General features: G+C 45.5%; 2 protein-coding genes across 3 annotated transcripts; one reads left to right on the top strand and one right to left on the bottom strand.

Moving 5' to 3' along the window:
- The first annotated feature begins 139 nt into the window (after window positions 1-139).
- On the top strand, window positions 140-11,346 carry LOC134087642 (glucose-6-phosphate 1-dehydrogenase-like). 2 transcript variants are annotated; one of them, XM_062541259.1, is made up of 14 exons: window positions 140-236; window positions 799-928; window positions 1,983-2,020; window positions 2,123-2,231; window positions 2,370-2,587; window positions 2,992-3,150; window positions 4,165-4,290; window positions 4,429-4,522; window positions 5,271-5,457; window positions 6,080-6,315; window positions 8,765-8,841; window positions 8,977-9,069; window positions 9,365-9,430; window positions 11,005-11,346. In XM_062541259.1, exons 2-14 carry the CDS (start codon window positions 812-814, stop codon window positions 11,015-11,017), a joined length of 1,533 nt encoding a protein of 510 aa, XP_062397243.1. In that variant the 5' UTR covers window positions 140-236; window positions 799-811; the 3' UTR covers window positions 11,018-11,346. The 2 variants fall into 2 exon arrangements, with proteins under 2 accessions (XP_062397243.1, XP_062397242.1); XM_062541258.1 differs by having other exon boundaries at window positions 9,365-11,346.
- On the bottom strand, window positions 11,232-18,963 carry zgc:158263 (ceramide kinase family protein). Its single transcript, XM_062541257.1, has 13 exons — window positions 18,403-18,963; window positions 17,973-18,068; window positions 17,666-17,803; window positions 17,312-17,440; window positions 16,504-16,567; window positions 16,010-16,155; window positions 15,611-15,685; window positions 15,246-15,398; window positions 14,704-14,809; window positions 13,658-13,758; window positions 12,844-13,040; window positions 12,238-12,566; window positions 11,232-11,853 (listed from the first exon to the last, which is right to left on the bottom strand). Exons 1-13 carry the CDS (start codon window positions 18,527-18,529, stop codon window positions 11,736-11,738), a joined length of 1,779 nt encoding a protein of 592 aa, XP_062397241.1. The 5' UTR covers window positions 18,530-18,963; the 3' UTR covers window positions 11,232-11,735.
- Between the last annotated feature and the right edge of the window lie 40 nt (window positions 18,964-19,003).

The raw sequence follows: 19,003 nt of genomic DNA, 5'->3' as shown, positions 1-19,003 counted from the left end.
CTGAGTAAAATTATTTGACACAGTTTAGCCTGTGTAGGGAAGCATGCCACGTGTAGGCGGGGTTTGTAGTTGTGTGCGACGCATGTGTTGAAGTATGACCAATGGGAAGAATGCGTCGAAGCAAAACAAAACCTCCCAGAAAGGAAACAATCACCGTGATGTCATGATGACAGTGCGGGTTGGAGTGCAGTGCCCAAATTCCGTATCTATGCAAACCAGGACGCCTCACTTGAACTGTAAGTGCCACATGCATTCTGCTATGTAATATGTAGCTAAATCGTAGTTGTGTCGAACGTCAGACAGCTATGCATTTTGTCTTAACATGGTGTGCACACAGGCCTTGTCAGCGAGCTAGCAAACTATCTGTCCTGTTGGATTCATGTTGCATGGTAACGTTAGCTAGTAACATTAGCTAGGATAGCCATGTTTCTCAAATCCGCGTGCCAACATGTGGATGGTAATCCTACCTTTGTAACTCAACATAGCTATAGGTACTACAGATAGCTAATTGCATACACGTCTCACATGTGATCTACATTCTAACTTGGACGTTGACATCGGTAAACGTTTGTCAGATATCTTGTGTCAACATAGCAATTAATGGGTTCCAATGGTAATTGGTACAGTAGCATTGCCTAGAGAGGATGTGTTGAGTCAGATTTTAAACGTGTGGCAGTTTTGACAGAATGCTTGTAATGCATGCGAAGAAATTACCGTCTTAGCTTTGGAAATGTCACTGTTGTAATGTAATGTCACTGTTTACCCATTTGCACGTTTTGAACTGTTCCCTTTCTTCAGGCGAACCCACGGGATGGCCTCGCTTCCACTCTCTCGCTCGGAGGTGTTCGGACAGCTTAGGAAAGAGCTGTATGACGACCACGAGTTCCACCAGTCTGACACCCACATTTTCATTATCTTGGGTGCCTCAGTGAGTCTGCCTCCATGCTTGCATTCAGCAGTTTACAGTCCAAACTGGGGATTTGTACAGTGCACCACTAGTTTTTTTTTTGTTGTAAAGGCAGAATATAGGTGATTAAGACTAGGTAGGTAAGCAGAATAATTAACTCCATTCCACAGTGGGGTGTAACCTCACCAGGAGTTACATCCTGCTGTGATATCAACTGGGGAGGGTTGGTTGGCATGTGAGCCTGTGGTTGGCTCATTACACCTGAGGGAGAACTAATATGCGACAGTTTGCCTTGACTTGCCCAGCTGACTTCCACTGCTGTGTTTATGTCTTCCTTGTCACTTGATATCAGTGATTTTGTTAGGTGTCACTCGAGGTCATTCACCCTCGGATTTGGGGTGAAACAAACAACATGGGCTGGTCAGAGGTTGCAGAAGGCACATTGTTAGAGAATAACACAGTATTGTTCAGTACTGTGAAAACTAATGCTCACTGACTTCCTAGTGGAGAGACATGCCAGTTTTATTCTCAAATAACTGGAAGAAAATGTTGTCTCATGGTGTAGTGTGTTATTCAGTTAGACATGGTTTAGTTTTGCTGCGTCATAGGAGGGCAGAAAATACCTGATGATCATGCCTGGGTCGCTCTGTGTGGTAATGGTTGCCCACAGCTACACCACACAATGTCTTTTACAACGTCACTAAGCTTTGGACATTGAACTGGTGGTCTTAAAGCACTTGCTGGTGCCCCAGCATGTAGACCTTGTTTCTATGCTAAATTAACCAATAGGATTCAGGCTACTCTTAATGCTTCATTTTGACTGTAGATTTTGTATTAATTACATTATTATTAATTGTGTAGTATGAAATATATCAGAATAACAACAACTACAAACCTGATGTTTTGTCATTACACTTTGTATTGAGAACTACATTTGCTGTTACATGAACAGTGACCCCTACAGTATACAACTGGACAATCAGGGAGTGTATTACTAATGAGTTGAAAGGACCACAGCAGTGGTGACACAGCCTTTTTCGTTCTTTGAATTTCATATACTAAAATCTTGTTTCAGGGGGATTTGGCCAGAAAGAAGATTTATCCCACACTGTGGTGAGTATTGTTATGAAGGAAGAATACACGTTTCTTTTTTTGCATGCGGTTTTGTGTTTATGTGTTCATTATCTCTGTTTGTTTGTTTCTGCGATCTTGAAGGTGGCTCTTTAGAGATGGACTTCTCCCAGAAGAGACTTACTTTGTGGGTTTTGCCCGCTCCAACTTGACAGTGGAAGCCATTCGTTCTGCTTGCCTGCCGTACATGAAGGTGAAACATGATCACACGCACAAACTATGTTTTCCTGTTCTGCCGTGTCAGTGTCGTGTCGTGTCAAAAGGCTCTCTCTAATTATCTTGAGAAGTGAATCATATTCAGTACTCTGATCGGAGTTCTGTGTGTCTGCAGGTAGCTGATAGCGAAGACAAGCGGCTTGAAGCCTTCTTCAGCAGGAACACGTACCTGAGTGGGAAGTATGACGACGGCGACTCGTTCTCAAAACTGAGGGCTCACATGGACGGCCTGCCCAGCGGCTCTGACGCCAACCGCCTCTTTTACCTGGCGCTGCCACCCACCGTCTACCACGACGTCACCAAGAACATCAAGCACCACTGCATGAGCAGGAAGTGAGTTGTGTCGTCTTCTGCTGCCACTCACCACACCATACAACACTCTATTTCAGCGGACGATTACTCCGAACAGACATCTATTCATGGATTTCATCCGGTCCTTTTCCACAGGTGTATGAAATCAAGCTTCTTGATTATCAATACAGACTGCATAGTGCTTGATTAATACACCGGTGGAAAGGGACCTGATTAAACCCATGAATAGTGTCTCCTCACAACAAAGTTGCAGTTGGTTGGCATGTATCCCTTGAGGGCAGGCTACCCAGACAAGGACTAAGAGCACTGTTAAGATCTGACATTGTATTATGATGTGCCTGTGGCTTTGCTGTTTGCCAAAACTAAGCGGTGATAGATATGATGATTGATTGATTGATCGATCGTCCATGATGATGTCCTCTTAGGGGCTGGAACAGGGTGATCGTGGAGAAGCCCTTCGGCCGTGACCTGCAGACCTCTGAGGAGCTGTCCGTCCACCTCGCGTCCCTCTTCACCGAGGACCAGATCTACCGCATTGACCACTACCTTGGCAAGGAGATGGTGCAGAACCTGATGGTGCTGAGGTACTGCTCCTGCTCTCACTACTAGCTTCATTACTGACAAGATAGAGCAACATAATGTAATGCATCTCTATGGAAGCAAAATTTGAACAGTTCCTGTCTGCTTAAAGAGGCGTGTCACAAAGACGTCATAGTGGGATATCGATGTCGGCAAGCAGTTCAAGGGATACTTTACCGATTAGCAGTATGCCTTGTATCTTTAGTCATGTTTTTCAATGGTCGTGCATCATTCCCTCAGTTTGCCTTGAGATGGGAGAAATGTGGATTTCAATGTTGTAAGAATCATCATTTTACATCATTGAAAGTAGGAAGTCCTATTCATGGATTTCATTGAAATCCGTATTTCTCCCATCTCAAGGCAATCTGAGGGAATGATGCACGACCATTCAAAAACATGGTTTTCTAAAGATACAAAGCTTAATGCTAATCGGTGAAGTGTCCCTTTCAGTTCAAATGTAACGTCACTTTCTAGGTCTGCTTAAAGGGGGATTTCGCCCCCCCCCCCTCCCCTTTGCGAAAACAGAATGCGGAAATGGTCAAACGTTTGCGTCTCTCTCTCCGCTTTAACCCTCTCTGCTACTAGTGTCCCAAGCAGCTTATTAACAGGTCTGAGAAAGAACACCCTGATCATGGCTGTCCTCCGCAGCGTGGACTGTATAAATCTGCAGAGGTGGACATTCCGGTTCCAGGAAGTAAAAGTCCTGCCATATAGTCTTTCTACCTGTGCACTTAACACAGATGATGTCACGAATTAGCTGATCTAGCTGGCTGCTAATTAGGATGAGCTGGTTTACTAAATGGCTGGATCAAATACTTGGCAGGACTTTTACGGTACTTTCTGAACCGGGGATGTCCGCCTCTGTAAATCTGTCTGATTTCACTCAGCCAGTTTCCAATCGGGCATTGGTGCTCCATCAAAGCACTCTTTCACCATATGCTCTTGTGATTTGCAATCCATTTTGAGAGCCTTGGCCATATGTTTGACTCTATCATGAATGCTGTTCTTCTGGCCTACAGGTTCGGGAACAGGATATTTGGGCCCATCTGGAACCGAGAGAGTGTCGCCTGCGTGGTTCTAACGTTCAAGGAGCCCTTCGGCACTCAGGGCAGAGGAGGCTACTTTGACGACTTTGGCATCATTCGGTAAGGAACAGAGTCATGAGCCTGGTGGCTTTCCAGCTTTAATTAAGTAGTTTTGACGGTCGTAGCTAATGAGCAGTATCTAGGAGGGCTGTTAGCTCTCAGCGGGAGTGTCCAATAACACCTCTCCTCGCACCGCAGCGACGTCATGCAGAACCACCTGCTCCAGATGCTCTCCCTGGTCGCCATGGAGAAGCCGGCCTCCACCAGCTCGGACGACGTGAGAGACGAGAAGGTAACGTGACCCGGCGCCCACAAGACACCGATATTCATCCCACCGTCGACAGACGTGCCAGCACCACCGCCACTTCAATGTCTAGTTTTACAATTTCTTTTGCTCAGCATGGTAAACAAATAGGCTGTGGATTGATTGATGTTTTGGCCTCCTTGGCCGGAGATGGCCTTTTCTTCTCCTGCTGCTCAAATAGTACTGTAGGTGCCCTCCAGCAGCTGAATTGTTGCCCTGCAAAGGAAACGATCTGCATGAGCTGAGATAGACTCACAACTGTTGAGATTAGTCCGTAATGCCATGTTTTCTTAGGGATGCCACGGTTGAAGTGCTAAGGTAAACGATGAAAAGTACAAACATTGCTGTCCTCAGGAGGGTTCACTCCACACAGGGTTTAGTGGATTTCTTCAGATGCCCAGGACTGTTTTTTCTGTGTTTTTTCCCCCAAGGGAATTACTCATGTTGATGTCTTATGTTTTGTCTGTCTCTATGTTTGTGTTGTGCTGCATTATGGGTGTGTGTTTGTCTGTCTGTCTGTCTGTTTGTCTGTCTGTCTGTACATTTACTGTACTCTCTGTGTGTGTGTGTGTGTGTGTGTGTGTGTGTGTGTGTGTGTGTGTGTGTGTGTGTGTGTGTGTGTGTGTGTGTGTGTGTGTGTGTGTGTGTGTGTGTGTGTGTGTGTGTGTGTGTGTGTGTGTGTGTGTGTGTGTGTGTGTGTGTGTGTGTGTGTGTGTGTGTGTGTGTGTGTGTCCAGGTGAAGGTGCTGAAGAGCATCACTCCAGTGAGTGTGTCTGACGTGGTGCTGGGCCAGTATGTGGGGGACCCAGAGGGGACGGGTGATGCCAAACTGGGCTACTTCGACGACCCAACTGTTCCAAAAGGCTCCTGCACACCCACCTTTGCAACAGCGGTGCTGTATGTCCACAACGAGCGTTGGGACGGTAACTAGCCTTTTTCTCTCCTCAAAACCCAATCTCGCCCCCGGGGTCTCTGTTGGTGACACATTCATCTCCCTGCAGGGTTGAAAAGTCAATTCTGAAAAAGGTGAATCCGCTCGGCTTGCAACATCATGACAACCTGCAAGTCCACTATTTATTGTCATTGTTTGAATGGAGTGTTTGACATTTCACCTAGATAGACAGATATGCATGCAGCCCAGGCTGTTTTCCACATGAATTCTCACACTGTCCGTTCTTAACAAAGAGCACTTCTGTGCTAACTCTCTCCCCTGGTTGCTTTTCCTCGTTCTTGCTGCAGCTAAAACCAAAGAATGCATTTGCATTGCCAGCAAAACAAGACTAAACAACATGGCGCGGCGCACTATGTTTTATCCCCTCCTGCTGCCATGGTGTGACCACATGTTCTGCTGTGATGGTGACCTTAACTGTTACAGCCTGTTTTCTTCTAAAAGCAAGACTGGTCAAAAACGTCTTTTTGAAACTCTGTGTGATTTAGATTAGATTGACAAATGTACACGTATTGTTCATAGCACCAGGCCATGTGGAGCCCTTAGGACAGAACGTATTCAGATAGAATTAACGATACTCCCCTGGATCTCCACAGGGGTCCCATTCGTGCTGCGCTGTGGCAAGGCCCTGAACGAGCGCAAGGCAGAGGTACGGCTGCAGTTCACCGATGTGCCCGGCGACATCTTCAACGCCCAGTGCCAGCGCAATGAGCTGGTGGTGCGCGTGCAGCCCGACGAGGCCATCTACGCCAAGATGATGAGCAAGAAGCCCGGCGTCTACTTCAGCCCCGAGGAGACTGAGCTGGACCTCACCTACCGCAGCAGATACAGGGTGAGTGGCTCAGCCGGGCCCTAAAGGCCACCCAATGGAATAGTCAGCGTTGTTACGGTTACTTTTAAAATGTATTTCACTACAGGTTACAGAATACATTACCTATTTTGTAACGTATTCCAATAGATTACTAGCCTGGCTAGCGCCTACCACTTCTCAAATGAGACGTGGTCTGGCAACCAAACGTTCATTTTCTCGTATTTGAAAAAATGCCCAGATCCGTTCATTGGGTGCCACGGATGTCTATCAAATGCGTCTGTGCATAGCTCACCATCGTCTCGCTTTCCCCCCTGTTCTATGAATGGTCCCCTATCTCAGGCAAAAATTGGAGCGGTAGTTTCCAGACTGCCTTAGCAGCGTGAATGAAATTGCGTGCAAGGCAGCATGGGAACACCCAGGCTAATAGATTACTCAAAGTGAATAACGTATTTTGAACACTTTGGATTATATCAACATTGTATGATATTTTATTTGCAGTGAATGAAACAGTTATGCAAGGCCATGTGAACTTATAAGACACATTCAACAGCAACCCAGAGCCTACATTACAGTGAGGATGGATTTATGTATAAATATACGAAACACTTAATGTAATTGTGTCAAAGACAGAACAAAGATGCTTTGTCTGCACATAGGCTACAAGGCTACCAAATCCCAAAGAAAGTGTACACTGATTCGTGAGAATGAATCTCAACAGCACATGAGGAGTTATGCCTGTTTGCAGAACACTCTTTCAAGAAACAAGAACCTAATACGGGCCAAAAACATGCTGACTGTGTATAAGTCCTACTGGCCTATTACAGCAAAACTGATTTGACTTGCCCTCAGAGGATTTTCATGTTGGCTATCAACATAAACAGAGAGGGAAAGAGAAAGGAGCCACCTGAGTGACACATACTGTACTGTAGTGTGGTTAAAGGAAATGGTGCAGTGCCCGTCCAAACATGCCATTTCTGTAGAAAACCTTGTTGCCCAATTGCGTGCCCTTAGGTACAGTATGTCTGATTTAATGATCTGATCTGTCGGATACGATGATAGGGAAAAACATAATTCCAGGTAAGCATTCAATAATAATGAATACTTTATATGATATTATAGTATTTATTAGAGTATGATTCATGTGCAGCAAGCAGAATTTAAGCATGGCTGCACATTTTTACAGATTAAAATCACATCAGCCTAAATACTTCCTGATAGAGAAGACAAACCATTTTGTGGAATGATTCATCATCTTATGAAATCTGCCACGATATGACTCCGCTATCTCTAGTAGCTTATAATAAGTGACATTGCACTCTGTCTGCCACTCGTTGTCTGTAGCTGAGCGCGATGACATACTATAAGCATAAATCTATATCGAGGGTTGACATAAGCTAGGCCATATCTTGGGTTGTGCAATAGATTGCAAGGTGTGATTCACAAACTCTCCCTGTGTTTAGAGCATCCATTCATTCACTATGCTATATATAGTGCACTACACAGTGAATAACCACCACACGCACCTGGTCCTTATGGAGAGGTGGTTGATGGGCCTGATTGACTGTGTGTGTGTGTGTGTGTGTGTGTGTGTTATCCTCTTGGCAGATCTCTGGAACATCCAACTTTTTAATGCATATTTCAACTGTTGAAATAAGAAATCCCGACCGGAGGCACTGAGTTGCACTTAGAATATGGGAATGGGCCGAGTGGAAACCCAGCCATGCAGTTATTACTCCACCAGTTTATACAGACACTCTGGTGATTATGGCCACAAGAGAGCGTGAATCTTAGAGTTTGGTGGACATCATAAGTTGTCTGTATATTTGTGAATATATAATTACTGTAGCAGGATAATGACCATGTTGGAAAGTCAAGTTTTCTACATTCCACTCCTGCCAATTTCACCAAGATTTCACTGCATCTCTAAACATTCACTTTCTCTGAGTATATGCTCCACTGCCATAGCAACACGCTCATGATGGGCACAAATTCTATAGGAAAGGTTAAAAGGCAGAGGGTAGCATTACATAATTGGATTAAGGGGCTCTGTTTAAAGCAGCACTAAAGAGTTGTTTGTACCTTAAAATAATGTTTCCAAAATCATTTCAGCGGTTCATCAACTCGTAACAGGGTGAACGGCACTTCTGCTTTCACTTTGCGGCCCTCTATCAGCTATGACCGCACTATGTGACTTTACCAGATTGGGTAGCGTATCTGTAGTTCGGTGAAATGAGAAACTACTGAGAATCTACAAATTTGACTTGCTTCGACGTCGCAAACCATCATACTTTCTTAAAATCATGCAACATACTTTACCTTGTCGTTATTTGCTGCGACAGAGGATAAGTAGTGCGTTAGTGTTGCTTTAATGGAGAGAGATTTGACCTGATCTCAGAGTAAATACAGTGGCCTGCAGGGTAATGTGCAGCATATGGACTATGGGCTTCTGGTTGGATCTCTCCCTCTGCAGGATGTGAAGCTTCCCGATGCGTATGAGCGGCTCATCCTGGATGTCTTCTGCGGGAGTCAGATGCATTTTGTGCGCAGGTCTGTGTGTGTGCTTGTATTTCAATTGTGAGTGTGTGAGTGTGAGTAAGAGAGAGAGAGCATGTGTGTGGTGTGACTGGTCCTGTGGGGTTGGCTCAGTGTTGGAGTGTAAGAGCATCATGTGTTGTGTTCCAGTGATGAGCTGCGGGAGGCCTGGAGAATCTTCACTCCTCTGCTCCACCACATCAGCAAAGAGAAGACGCCGCCCATACCATACACCTACGGAAGGTAGGAGTCACCTCACCAGCCATCACTCAGAACCACATCTCACTCCCACAGCTGTCTGAAGGGGTGGAGGGTAGGCTGTCTGGGGATGGAGATAGTCCTGCTCATAACTGAGTTTTTGGTGTGTTTTGAAAACATGATAAGTATTCGAGAGGAAGTGTGTGGGAGGTTGCTTCACTCTGGTGATATTTTTGTCTCTCCTTTTGATGTCTCTCTCTCTCTCTCCCTCTCGCTCTCCCCCCACGCCCACCCCCCTCTCCCCTCTCTGTCTTTCTCTCATATTCCCCCTCTCTTTTAGTCGGGGGCCCACAGAAGCAGACGATTTGATGAAGCGAGTGGGATTCCGCTACGAAGGAACTTACAAGTGGGTCAACCCCCATGCTGTATGACGGCCTCCTGGCCAAGGACTGAAATCAATCTGCAAAATCTCATTCCAATTGAACTTAAGGGGCCAGAGCCACCTCTACACTTCTACATTCAGTGGCGGCATTCTCTTGCTTTAGTGCCATTATCATGCAGTAGTGCCATTATTATTATTATTATTATTATTATTATTATTCAGTAGTGCCATTACCATTCAGTAGTGCGCTTCTCATTCAGTAGTGCCAGTAGAACCATAGCAGCACAGAATGTAGACTCGCCATGTGCTGTCGCCTTCAGTCATAGTGCCAGAAAACAATACATTTTTATATAGTCATGACCGCGGAGTACACCAGTGAAATGAATGTAGAATTGTAGACTCTGACATCCAACTATTTTTTCAATAATTACTTACATTTGCATGCAAGAGGAGAAATATTTTTGATAATGGTATCTGCCATGGTAATAGTCTTAATTGGCATGGTCAAAGATCATTTTGTAATGCTTTTGTTTGCTTAATTGTTTAATTCAGCCAAGCTTTGATGATGTAACCAAAGTGATTTTGGGCACTTTACCAATGTTCTTAATTGCTGTTTCTCTTTTAAGCATTAAGTCCTGTCCTCTTACTTTCATACTGTTGCTCCGAAGGGAGCTGGTCATACAGGTATTTATTTCAATATTTTGTTACATTTGATGTTACATTTGATGTTACATTCTCCCATTCGTTTTTTGTCCATCTTTTTTAAAATGATGTTCATTACACGATTGACTGTATTGGAGCTCAAGTTACTTGCACTTGCCTTCTTTTATTTTTGATGGGTGTAGTCAAGCAAAACAAAACAGGACTTAAAATTCTCTCATTTTTGTTCATATGCATTAGGGGGTGTTTTTTTGTGGTCCACTACGAATTGTTTCTGTAGTCTGCTTGAACTGTGGTTACATCCCAGTAAGTCAAAAGCTGTAAGAGAAAAGGTGACTTAACTTCCCTTTTTCTTTATAGAGAAAGGGCGTTGCTTTTGTTTACACCATACAGCATTTGTTTACGTCATAATAGAGAGCATTATGTGGAATGCGTTTGGCTCATTGTTATCAAGGTGTGTTTGAGTTTTAGCTCCCTAAGACGTGTTTTGTGACGCGGTGTGCAAGTCCATTTACAGTACGTTATGGGTGGATGTTTGCACATGCGTGAGAGTAAAGCTGAGGTGGCCAAATACACACACGCACTCACCTCACAGGAAATGAGACCGGTAAACCCAGGTCAAACAATAGGTAGCCAGGAACAAACAAGGTAAGACCAACTATCTCTCTTGCTAAGCCCTTTCACTCTTATTCCAGTCTTTCATCAAAAAATCTCCTGTCTAGACCAAAATATGAATTCAAACCAATCACTATGTAGAATGCATGTTTACATTTAGAATGCATGTTTTCTTTTACATGGCGTTCAAACCAATAGCAATGTGGTTGAAGCACATTCCATAGACTCGCTCAGTCTTGGAGGAGGGGGGGGAATGTGGCGTGCTCGACCGTCCGGTTCTAGGCTGGGTCAGTGATCTGTCTGTTACCACTCTCACCTCCCAGGTATGAGGGCTAGCTTTGGGCCTCGCCTCTCTCCTCTCCACCTCACCCCCCGGAGGCGCCTCGCCCTGCAACTTTGGGTCCACGGGCGGCGCCATTGTTGGTTGTAGAGAAGTTGTGGTGTAGGTGTGAATGTGCGTGTGTGTGTGTGTGTGTGTGTGCATGAATACAATCAGGTAATGACATCGGTGAACATGCAATAAGGCCTTGTTGAGCGTAATTGCACTGAGTGCAGTTTGACAGTTTTTATTATTTTCTTTCATGCTGCACTGTCAAAACCATGTACATTTTTTCCTATATACTTTCTGCTGAATTAAAAATAAAAAAAGCTTTTGCTACCTCATACCAACTTGTGGTGTATAATTTAAAACAAGATAAGAAAGACACTTTAATATATAAGCCATGTAAAAGTTCTATTGACACACAATAACGCTGTGGTACTGGTAAGGGTACAATGTGCATTAGACCTACCAGTGGATCAAACCATGACACAGCTAAATAGAATATCTACACAACATTGAAGAATGTAGCAACACATACAGTATAAGATTAATGCAGTCTGTAAAAATGTAACATTTTAAGATGCTAACAGAAATCTGGTGCCATTACTGTGACGGGAGAGAAACACTCTGAAATTGAAGGAGTGAATTGGCCATCTGTTGTACCTTCACCATCACATATTCAGCCTGGTTCATCAGTGGATTGGCCCATGTAGGTCACAGAAACGGGGAACGTCATCGACTGTGTAGCATACATTTGCCCTTGCAGTCTCTGCTGTCTTCGCACAGGCCCATTGCCCTGGCCTCGTCCTCGATGCCCCGCGCATACAGTCTCACCAGCTGCCCGTGCACCCTGCGCACACGGGAAGGAACCAATAAACGACACAATAATGAGCTCCATTTTCACGTGTTTCCATCAAAGCACAAAGCCCCCCCCCCTGCCCTGTTTATGAAACTCAATAAACAGTTGATAACAAAAAAAAAAAAAAGCACAAAGCTCTGTTAGCACAGTGAATCTGAGCCACGTAGCCATTTCCTGATACTCTTGTGAACTGAAGCTTTGCCAAACATGAGAATTTGAGATGTTTTAGTAGGAACACAGGAGAGGGTATATACTGTACACCGCAGTGCACACCAAACAAAGATGTGTGTTTGTGGTGCTTGGGTGAGACCAGGAAGCTCCAAATATTTGTTGGATGGTGTGACGTAACGGCACCAGATGTCTCATTTCTCTTACCTGCATGAGATCTCCGTGTGCGGCAGAATCTCTCCGTCGCAGTTCCACACCGACACGGCCCGAGGCTTGCTGCTGCAGCAGAGGCCGCAGAGGAAGTCGCTCTTCTTCCCCTTGCCCGGCGACCCGCGCTCCTTGGCGGTGCAGGCCAGGTGCTGCTGGGAGCCGCTCTTGCTGGACTCGTGCACACACGGCGTGTCCGGATGCTCCAGCTCCACCTCCGCGCTCTGCTCCGGCTTCTCGTACTCTTCGGCCTCTTCAGAGTCTTCATCCAGGGGGAGAGTGAACTTCACGGCCTTGACCCGGTGCACTTCCACGAAAGGCAGGTCAAACTAAGAACAAACTCCAGTGTTAGCTGTCCATTCATCGATCACAATAATACAAAAAACTGGTCTGGATCACCTTAAATACTTAGTAGCTTAATATACTGTATTTGTTTTTGCAAAACATAACAATGATTAGAAGAGTTAAATTAGAGTGTTGGAATTTAGAGTGTCTTTGTAATTTAACTAGTTAACTAGCTGGATTCCTATATGCATCACAACTGTATATTGAGAAGCTTTTGAATGTACTGTACTGTATTGTATTATGCAAGCATAATTGCTCTACCTGGTCCTGTGAGGTGGTGTGGCGGTGTAGATAGGTGAGGAAGCCCAGAGCGTGCGTGTCCCGCACCAGGATAAGGTCACCTGTCCCGTCAGCCAGGTGTGCTGACGGCGAGAGGCCCAGAGGACTCTTGGGACAGGAGCTGGACATGCACGTGAGGGAGATGCACTTGAAGCGGCCGGACACGGTCATCCACTCACCTGCAGACGTAAACCAGGACGGGCAAATCAGATATCAGGTACGTAAATCAGATATCTGTGCACAAACTGTTCTCCAAGTACATTTTCACTCTTAAAGAATGTACAAACTGCCGTGGACAGTTTTTTGGGACTGAAGAGGATTGATTAAAGCTGATATCTACTGTACAACACTGCTGATGCAAAGGAGAAAAGCACCCCTCAGTGTTTTCAATGGGAACAAGCCAAGCGCCTATATAGTGTAGTGCAGGGGTGGACTGGCCATCTGGCATACTGGGCACTTTCCCGGTGGGCCGCGGTGCTATTTGGGCCGATAGTCCCGAGTCCAACACTTTTTTTTTTTTTTTTTTAAATCTATATGTTATTGTTTCTGACCGGCCCATAAGCCAGACAGTTGATCAGTTGATGGCCCGATTGACATTGGGCTGGCCCAAGCACATCGTAGAGCACCAACCCACAGTTGTACACATTCAAAAGACTGAAAATGTTTGCGTTATAGCGAATAAGGTGGGCCGGTCTGGTCCAAAATGCCAGGGCCGATTTTTTGTCCCAGTCCGCCCGTGCTGTAGTGTACGCTTGAACATGGGATGCATGGGAGGCGGCGCAGGAGCCCATCCTACCTTCTGATTGGTCACTGTACTGGCTGAGCTTGTCACTGTACAGGGAGCAGCTGTCTGAGAGCGGGAAGAGCCTCTCTGTGCTCTCTGAACACACACGGCACCTGAAACACACACCACACACACACAAACACACACACACGTCATCCTCCCGCCCGAGACTTCAGACATCCACACGGACACACTTCATGAATCACGCTTAGAAACTTGATCAATTGGCCTTTTGGAATGGCAGGTACTAGCAGAGATGGATGCATTTTGCATTATGCCGTTTGGAATACAGTACTGTAGCTTTGAAATGGGACTGGATGGATGTCGTGTACAGTCTGAAACTGACAGAAGGCGGAGAGTGGGCCAAACCCGTCCCCGTAAGGCCGTAAGGTACACCGCACCGACAAGGCCTCACTGTAAGCTATCGCGTTCACCTGCTCACTCGGCGTGTGTGGATTACATCGGCACAACAGACGCCAGCGAGCTGAGCTGCTCTCGTTTCTTCGCTATCGGGTGGCCTTGCGGGGCATGGCGATGGCGATAGCTCTCCTCAAGGCCCCCGGCAACATGAGCATCTCGCGTTAGAGGAGAGGCCAATGGAGGGAAAGTAAGGCGACTCCAGGGGGCAAGCTATGCCACAGCGCTGGCACACTAATGATGCCAGCTAACAACCCCCGAGCTCCTTCGGGACGCGGCTAACAGGGGAAGTCCAATCGGGAACTTTCAGATCTGGAGCATTTCCCTCTCTCTCTCTCTCCGTGCTCCCACCAGTGCCATGTCAGGCCATTACAGACAAACACGAGGAAGAGGCCGACAGAAAAATGGCTCTAACTGTATGCCTGAAGTTATGCCCTCTATATTGCAGGATTTTTAGAGCGCTGCCTTGAAAATCATTTTAAAGTCATATGAATAGAGACGTAGGTCAAGAGGCTTTATGTATAAGGGATAAATAGCTGTACATTCTTTATCACATAAAAATATATATTTCAAAAGCTGATTTTTCAAAACTGCAGCATTGGGTGACTAAGTCAAAGAGAGAAGCTGAGCGGAGTCTTTACCCGGAGAGACAGCGGGTTTTGTCCCTTGGGCTGGAGAGGCCAGGATCAGCAAGCAGGAACTGCACAGTGCCCTGATAGCTCCGGTTACACAGGTACACCATGGCCCCTGTGGGCAGAGAGAGAGAGAGAGAGAGAGAGAGAGAGAGAGGGAGGGATAGAGGGAGAGAGAGAGGGAGGGATAGAGGGAGAGATGTGACCCAAAATGGGATAAAGCACACAAGAGGAGGAAAGAAGAGGTATCGGTTATCTTCCAATGGCCCCTTATCCACAGTAATAGGTCAAGATGACGCTTTATCCCAAGCCCTTTGTGTTATTCAGCACTGCTTTTGAATAAACTTCGACAACACAAGATTCTATGGTCGGCAGCCAATGTGGGTTAATGTGCATGTAGGCCACGTCTACTCATTGTGCCCTTATCATCCGATCCTGATCACGTTCGGTCTGGCTGAACCCATTTATGACTCAGGCTGGGCAGCCGTATCAGAGGAACCTACACTCGCTATGCCACAGGTGTGCCTCCCTCTCGCTCATTTCCTCCTCACCTGAGTAGTCGTATCGAAGCGGGCCCATCCAACGATGTCTCTCGCTCTCCGCTAGCACGTCCCCGTAAAAGCCGTAGCCCACCAGGGACACGGAGTAGCGCACCAGGGAGGCCTTGTGATGCACAGCACACACATCCAGGGGCTGAGAGTCTCCTGAACACCGACACACACAACACAGATTGCGTCAGCAACAGAGCCTGGCCATTCATCATGGTTTGTTGTTGTGTAAAAACACTCGTTTTCAAGTTTAAAAACATTGTTTCGTACGACAAACAGGTCGTACAGTACGAAACAATGTTTTTTAACTTGAAAACAAACTGCATTCTGTAGATTACAAAGGTAATAGATAAAGGATTTCTTTTTACCAATGATGATATGGAGAGCCGAGGTAACAGGGTCATTCACGCCAACTGTGGCGAAACACACACAGTCTGTGGAACCTGGAGCGGAATGGGAACAGATACTGTCAGAGGTAATTACTATGGTTTGCGGCTCTGCAGATGATGTCTTGACATGTTTCCAAGAGATAAATGCACTTTCAGCTGCGATACAGGCAAAGCTTTTCATGTAATGTAATAGCCACTTGTTTGGACAACATTTGCCTAAAGGAAGTAAACCGAGGTACACAAAAGATTGTGCAGTCACACCTTCTGAACACTAGACCCTTGCACTTTCCCTTGTGTAGTTAGCTTGTAAGTCCCCTGTGACTCATTAAGAAAATCATGGTTTCTTTTTCAAGAGCAGCATTAAGGAGATGGTCTGACCTGCTGGAATGATCCCGATGTGCAGGTCACAAGGCTGAAGGACTCCGCTGGGGTCATGCTCAGAGAGGCCCGCCTCCTGCTGAGTTCGCCCAATCACGCCATGCAGCAGCTCGCTGAACATTCCATCTCCGCCCACACACACCACCCTGAGGAAAACAAAGGCGGACTCAGAGTCAGCGCAAACGGATCACAGGGCATTCACACAACGCATACGCTGCGCGGGCAACAAAGGTGGGCCGAGTCCAGATCTCCTTACACGGCTTTCACTCGGCTGAATTCAGAGGGGCTTCTGATTTTGAGATGACGCTAATTGCTGGGTATTTAGAGGCATTGCTACGGTTACGGTTCGGCAAACTTTAAACTGGTCAAGTCAGACAATAACCCGGCGGCCACATCTCCGGTGACCGTGGTCAGGACACCGATACTATTGTTGAGGTTGTCACTGGGCTGCCTCTGGTTTTTCTCTCCAGCAAAGTGATCACTGTACGACTCACCCATCAAAGCCTGTGAGGTCTTTCTTCAGGATATGGTCTCTCGCCTGGTTGGCCCGTTCTGTAACTGCACAGCAACACACAGAGAAGGGCTTCTTTTACACAACAACAAACAGATCATACTCCTCCATCTCAACATCATATAACAATAAACTGTAACAATAGGCTAGAGTTCATGACTACTGTCCACATTCATTCTCTAAGTTGATGTATCCCTGAAATTATTCAATAAAGTTTCTATTACATATCAACATCATATAACAATAAACTATAACAGCAGGCTAGAGTTCATGTCAACTGTACACCTTCACTCTCAAAATTGATGTATCCCTGAAATTACTCAACAGTAAGTTTCCATCTCAACATCATATAACAATAAACCACATCAGTACCGTAATTTCCCGACTATTAGCCGCGGCTTATACATGGATTTTGCAAAATTTCTTCAGCTATGAGGTTAATACACGGGGACAGTTAATATGGTATCAATATGGTTTTGTTTATTTGAAAATGCATAAAACACTGTCCTGCGGCTTATACACAATGCGGCTTATATGCGGGAAACTACTGTAGGCTAGAGTTCATGACTACACTTGCATTTTCTAAGTTGATGTTTCCCTGAATTGATTCAATTAAATGTCCCACTGCTCCATGGCATGGAGTTCTCAGGTCTCACAAGGTTATGCAAACACAAAGGCGGGGTATTGGGTGAACGGTCTGAGAGTTTTGGACCAGAGGGCAGTGACGAGGGAAAGCTCTGTAAGATGATAAGAGAGGCATCGTGACAGGAGTGACTGATCCTACACCTCACCCACAACATGAGAGCTGATGCCAGCCAGCTCGAAGAGGGGAGCCACCAAGGAGTGGTAGATCTGTTTCCCTCTCTTCTTCCCTCCAAATGGATTAATGAACACCAGCAGTCTGTGAGGGCGAGAGGGACCTAGAAAAAGGACACACAACAGCAGACACATTGGTTATTATTAGACAGATAGATGGGAGGGGAAATTCAAGGTCCCAGCAGCTTAAGACACCATACACAACATACACTACAATGTAAACAATTATTAAACTGTCAATATTCTGCTTGCATGTACACACGCACACACACGCACACGGATAAACAGATGGACAGGTAGGTGCTACTGGATTGGACACTATTGCTTACTGTGGGTTTTGAGGGCCGTCCGAACTTGTGTGACCCACTGGTCTCGGAGGTCTCGGCTGGGACAGCTGAACTGGGTCCTGCCCAAACTCCACAGCACTCCCTGTCCGCTTCCACGACCGCTGCGCTTCACATAAAATACTGAGGACACAGAAGAGGATGATATGTGACCAAAGCACTTGGATTTGTAATGTGGATTTGTAAGGCCTACTTAAAAATACACTGTGAATAAACATAGCTTTATTATTCCCCAAATTAGAAATTTAACATGAGAACTGGTTACATGTGAAGAGTCTATTTCACGTCTTACAGGTGAAGTCCCGCTCCGTGTCTTCCACTTTCTTCTGGGGCTGAATCTCCACTCGCCCATCTTCAACTCCAATCACCTCTGCCACTCGCACTGAAACTGAAGAACCACATCCACACAAAATCATACTTTTTCTAGACCTATGGATAGTTTTTAGCAGCCTAATAATCTGATCACAAAAGTCAGAGGGTAAACACAGCTGTGCATGTTTGTAGGATCTCTTCCAAGATAAACATAAAGAAATAAATAATTGTCATAAATAATGCACAGATAAAATAATAAAACACAAATGGACAAATACATGTAGGCCAATAGGCTACAACTGTCTCTAAGAAGATTGCCAATGTTGCCTACTGTAGCCTACAATTTAGACGAGGTAGCTTGGCCAGCTCTCCAATGTAAGATGGTGTCAGTAATGTAATGAAAGGCTTACCTGTTTTCTTTTCCCTGTTCTTCTTGTCCAGCTCAGTCCAGCTGAAGTACCAGCCACTGAGAGCTGCCCGGTATCGCTTATCTCCTATCCACAGACTTGACTCTACTCTCAATGTATTTATTTCCATTGCGAGGACAAAGAACTCTTAACTTGTGTTATCTAACATCTACATCGTTGCCTTTATTCCATATGCCACCGCTGCGTTCTGGCTGGCACAACAACTTGTAACCATATCGTTCTCCAAAAAAACTACCGATATATCAATAAGTCAGCGTTACTCTAGATCTTACGTGTAATTGGGGGACCCAAACGACAATCCAAGTTCTCTCGTCTACAAAAGATAACTTACTGTACACTTCCTGTAGTCAGCCGGTAGGATAGGTATCAGCATGCCCAGTAAATAAGACAGCCTATCCCTATGCTCTGTGCTTTTATAACAACATTGACGGTTTTTCTACCCGACTAGATTTTAGTCTTTCCAATCACTGTAACCATGTCCTGCTTCTAACTTCTTTTGTTATGAGATAGAAGTGAAAAACGAGAGCTTTGCATTTCCTAGTCAGGTTTCGCACCTGTCCACGAAATTAACATACGGTAATGT

This window comes from Sardina pilchardus, chromosome 7 (assembly GCF_963854185.1).
Source record: "Sardina pilchardus chromosome 7, fSarPil1.1, whole genome shotgun sequence".
Classification (NCBI taxonomy): Eukaryota; Metazoa; Chordata; class Actinopteri; order Clupeiformes; family Clupeidae; genus Sardina; species Sardina pilchardus.
This window is presented reverse-complemented; position numbering and strand designations above follow the sequence as displayed.

Bases quoted from the DNA above. Each gene is read 5' to 3' on its own strand.
- LOC134087642 (XM_062541258.1), top strand. From the start codon at position 812: ATGGCCTCGCTTCCACTCTCTCGCTCGGAGGTGTTCGGACAGCTTAGG. The intron at 4,291-4,428 runs GTAAGGAACAGA...CTCGCACCGCAG, and splicing joins GACGACTTTGGCATCATTCG to CGACGTCATGCAGAACCACC. The intron at 8,842-8,976 runs GTCTGTGTGTGT...GTTGTGTTCCAG, and splicing joins CAGATGCATTTTGTGCGCAG to TGATGAGCTGCGGGAGGCCT.
- zgc:158263 (XM_062541257.1), bottom strand. From the start codon at position 18,529: ATGGAAATAAATACATTGAGAGTAGAGTCAAGTCTGTGGATAGGAGAT. The intron at 16,568-17,311 runs GTGAGGTGTAGG...GTTGCTGTGCAG, and splicing joins CATCAGCTCTCATGTTGTGG to TTACAGAACGGGCCAACCAG. The intron at 14,810-15,245 runs GTGAGGAGGAAA...CTCTGCCCACAG, and splicing joins GCTTCGATACGACTACTCAG to GGGCCATGGTGTACCTGTGT.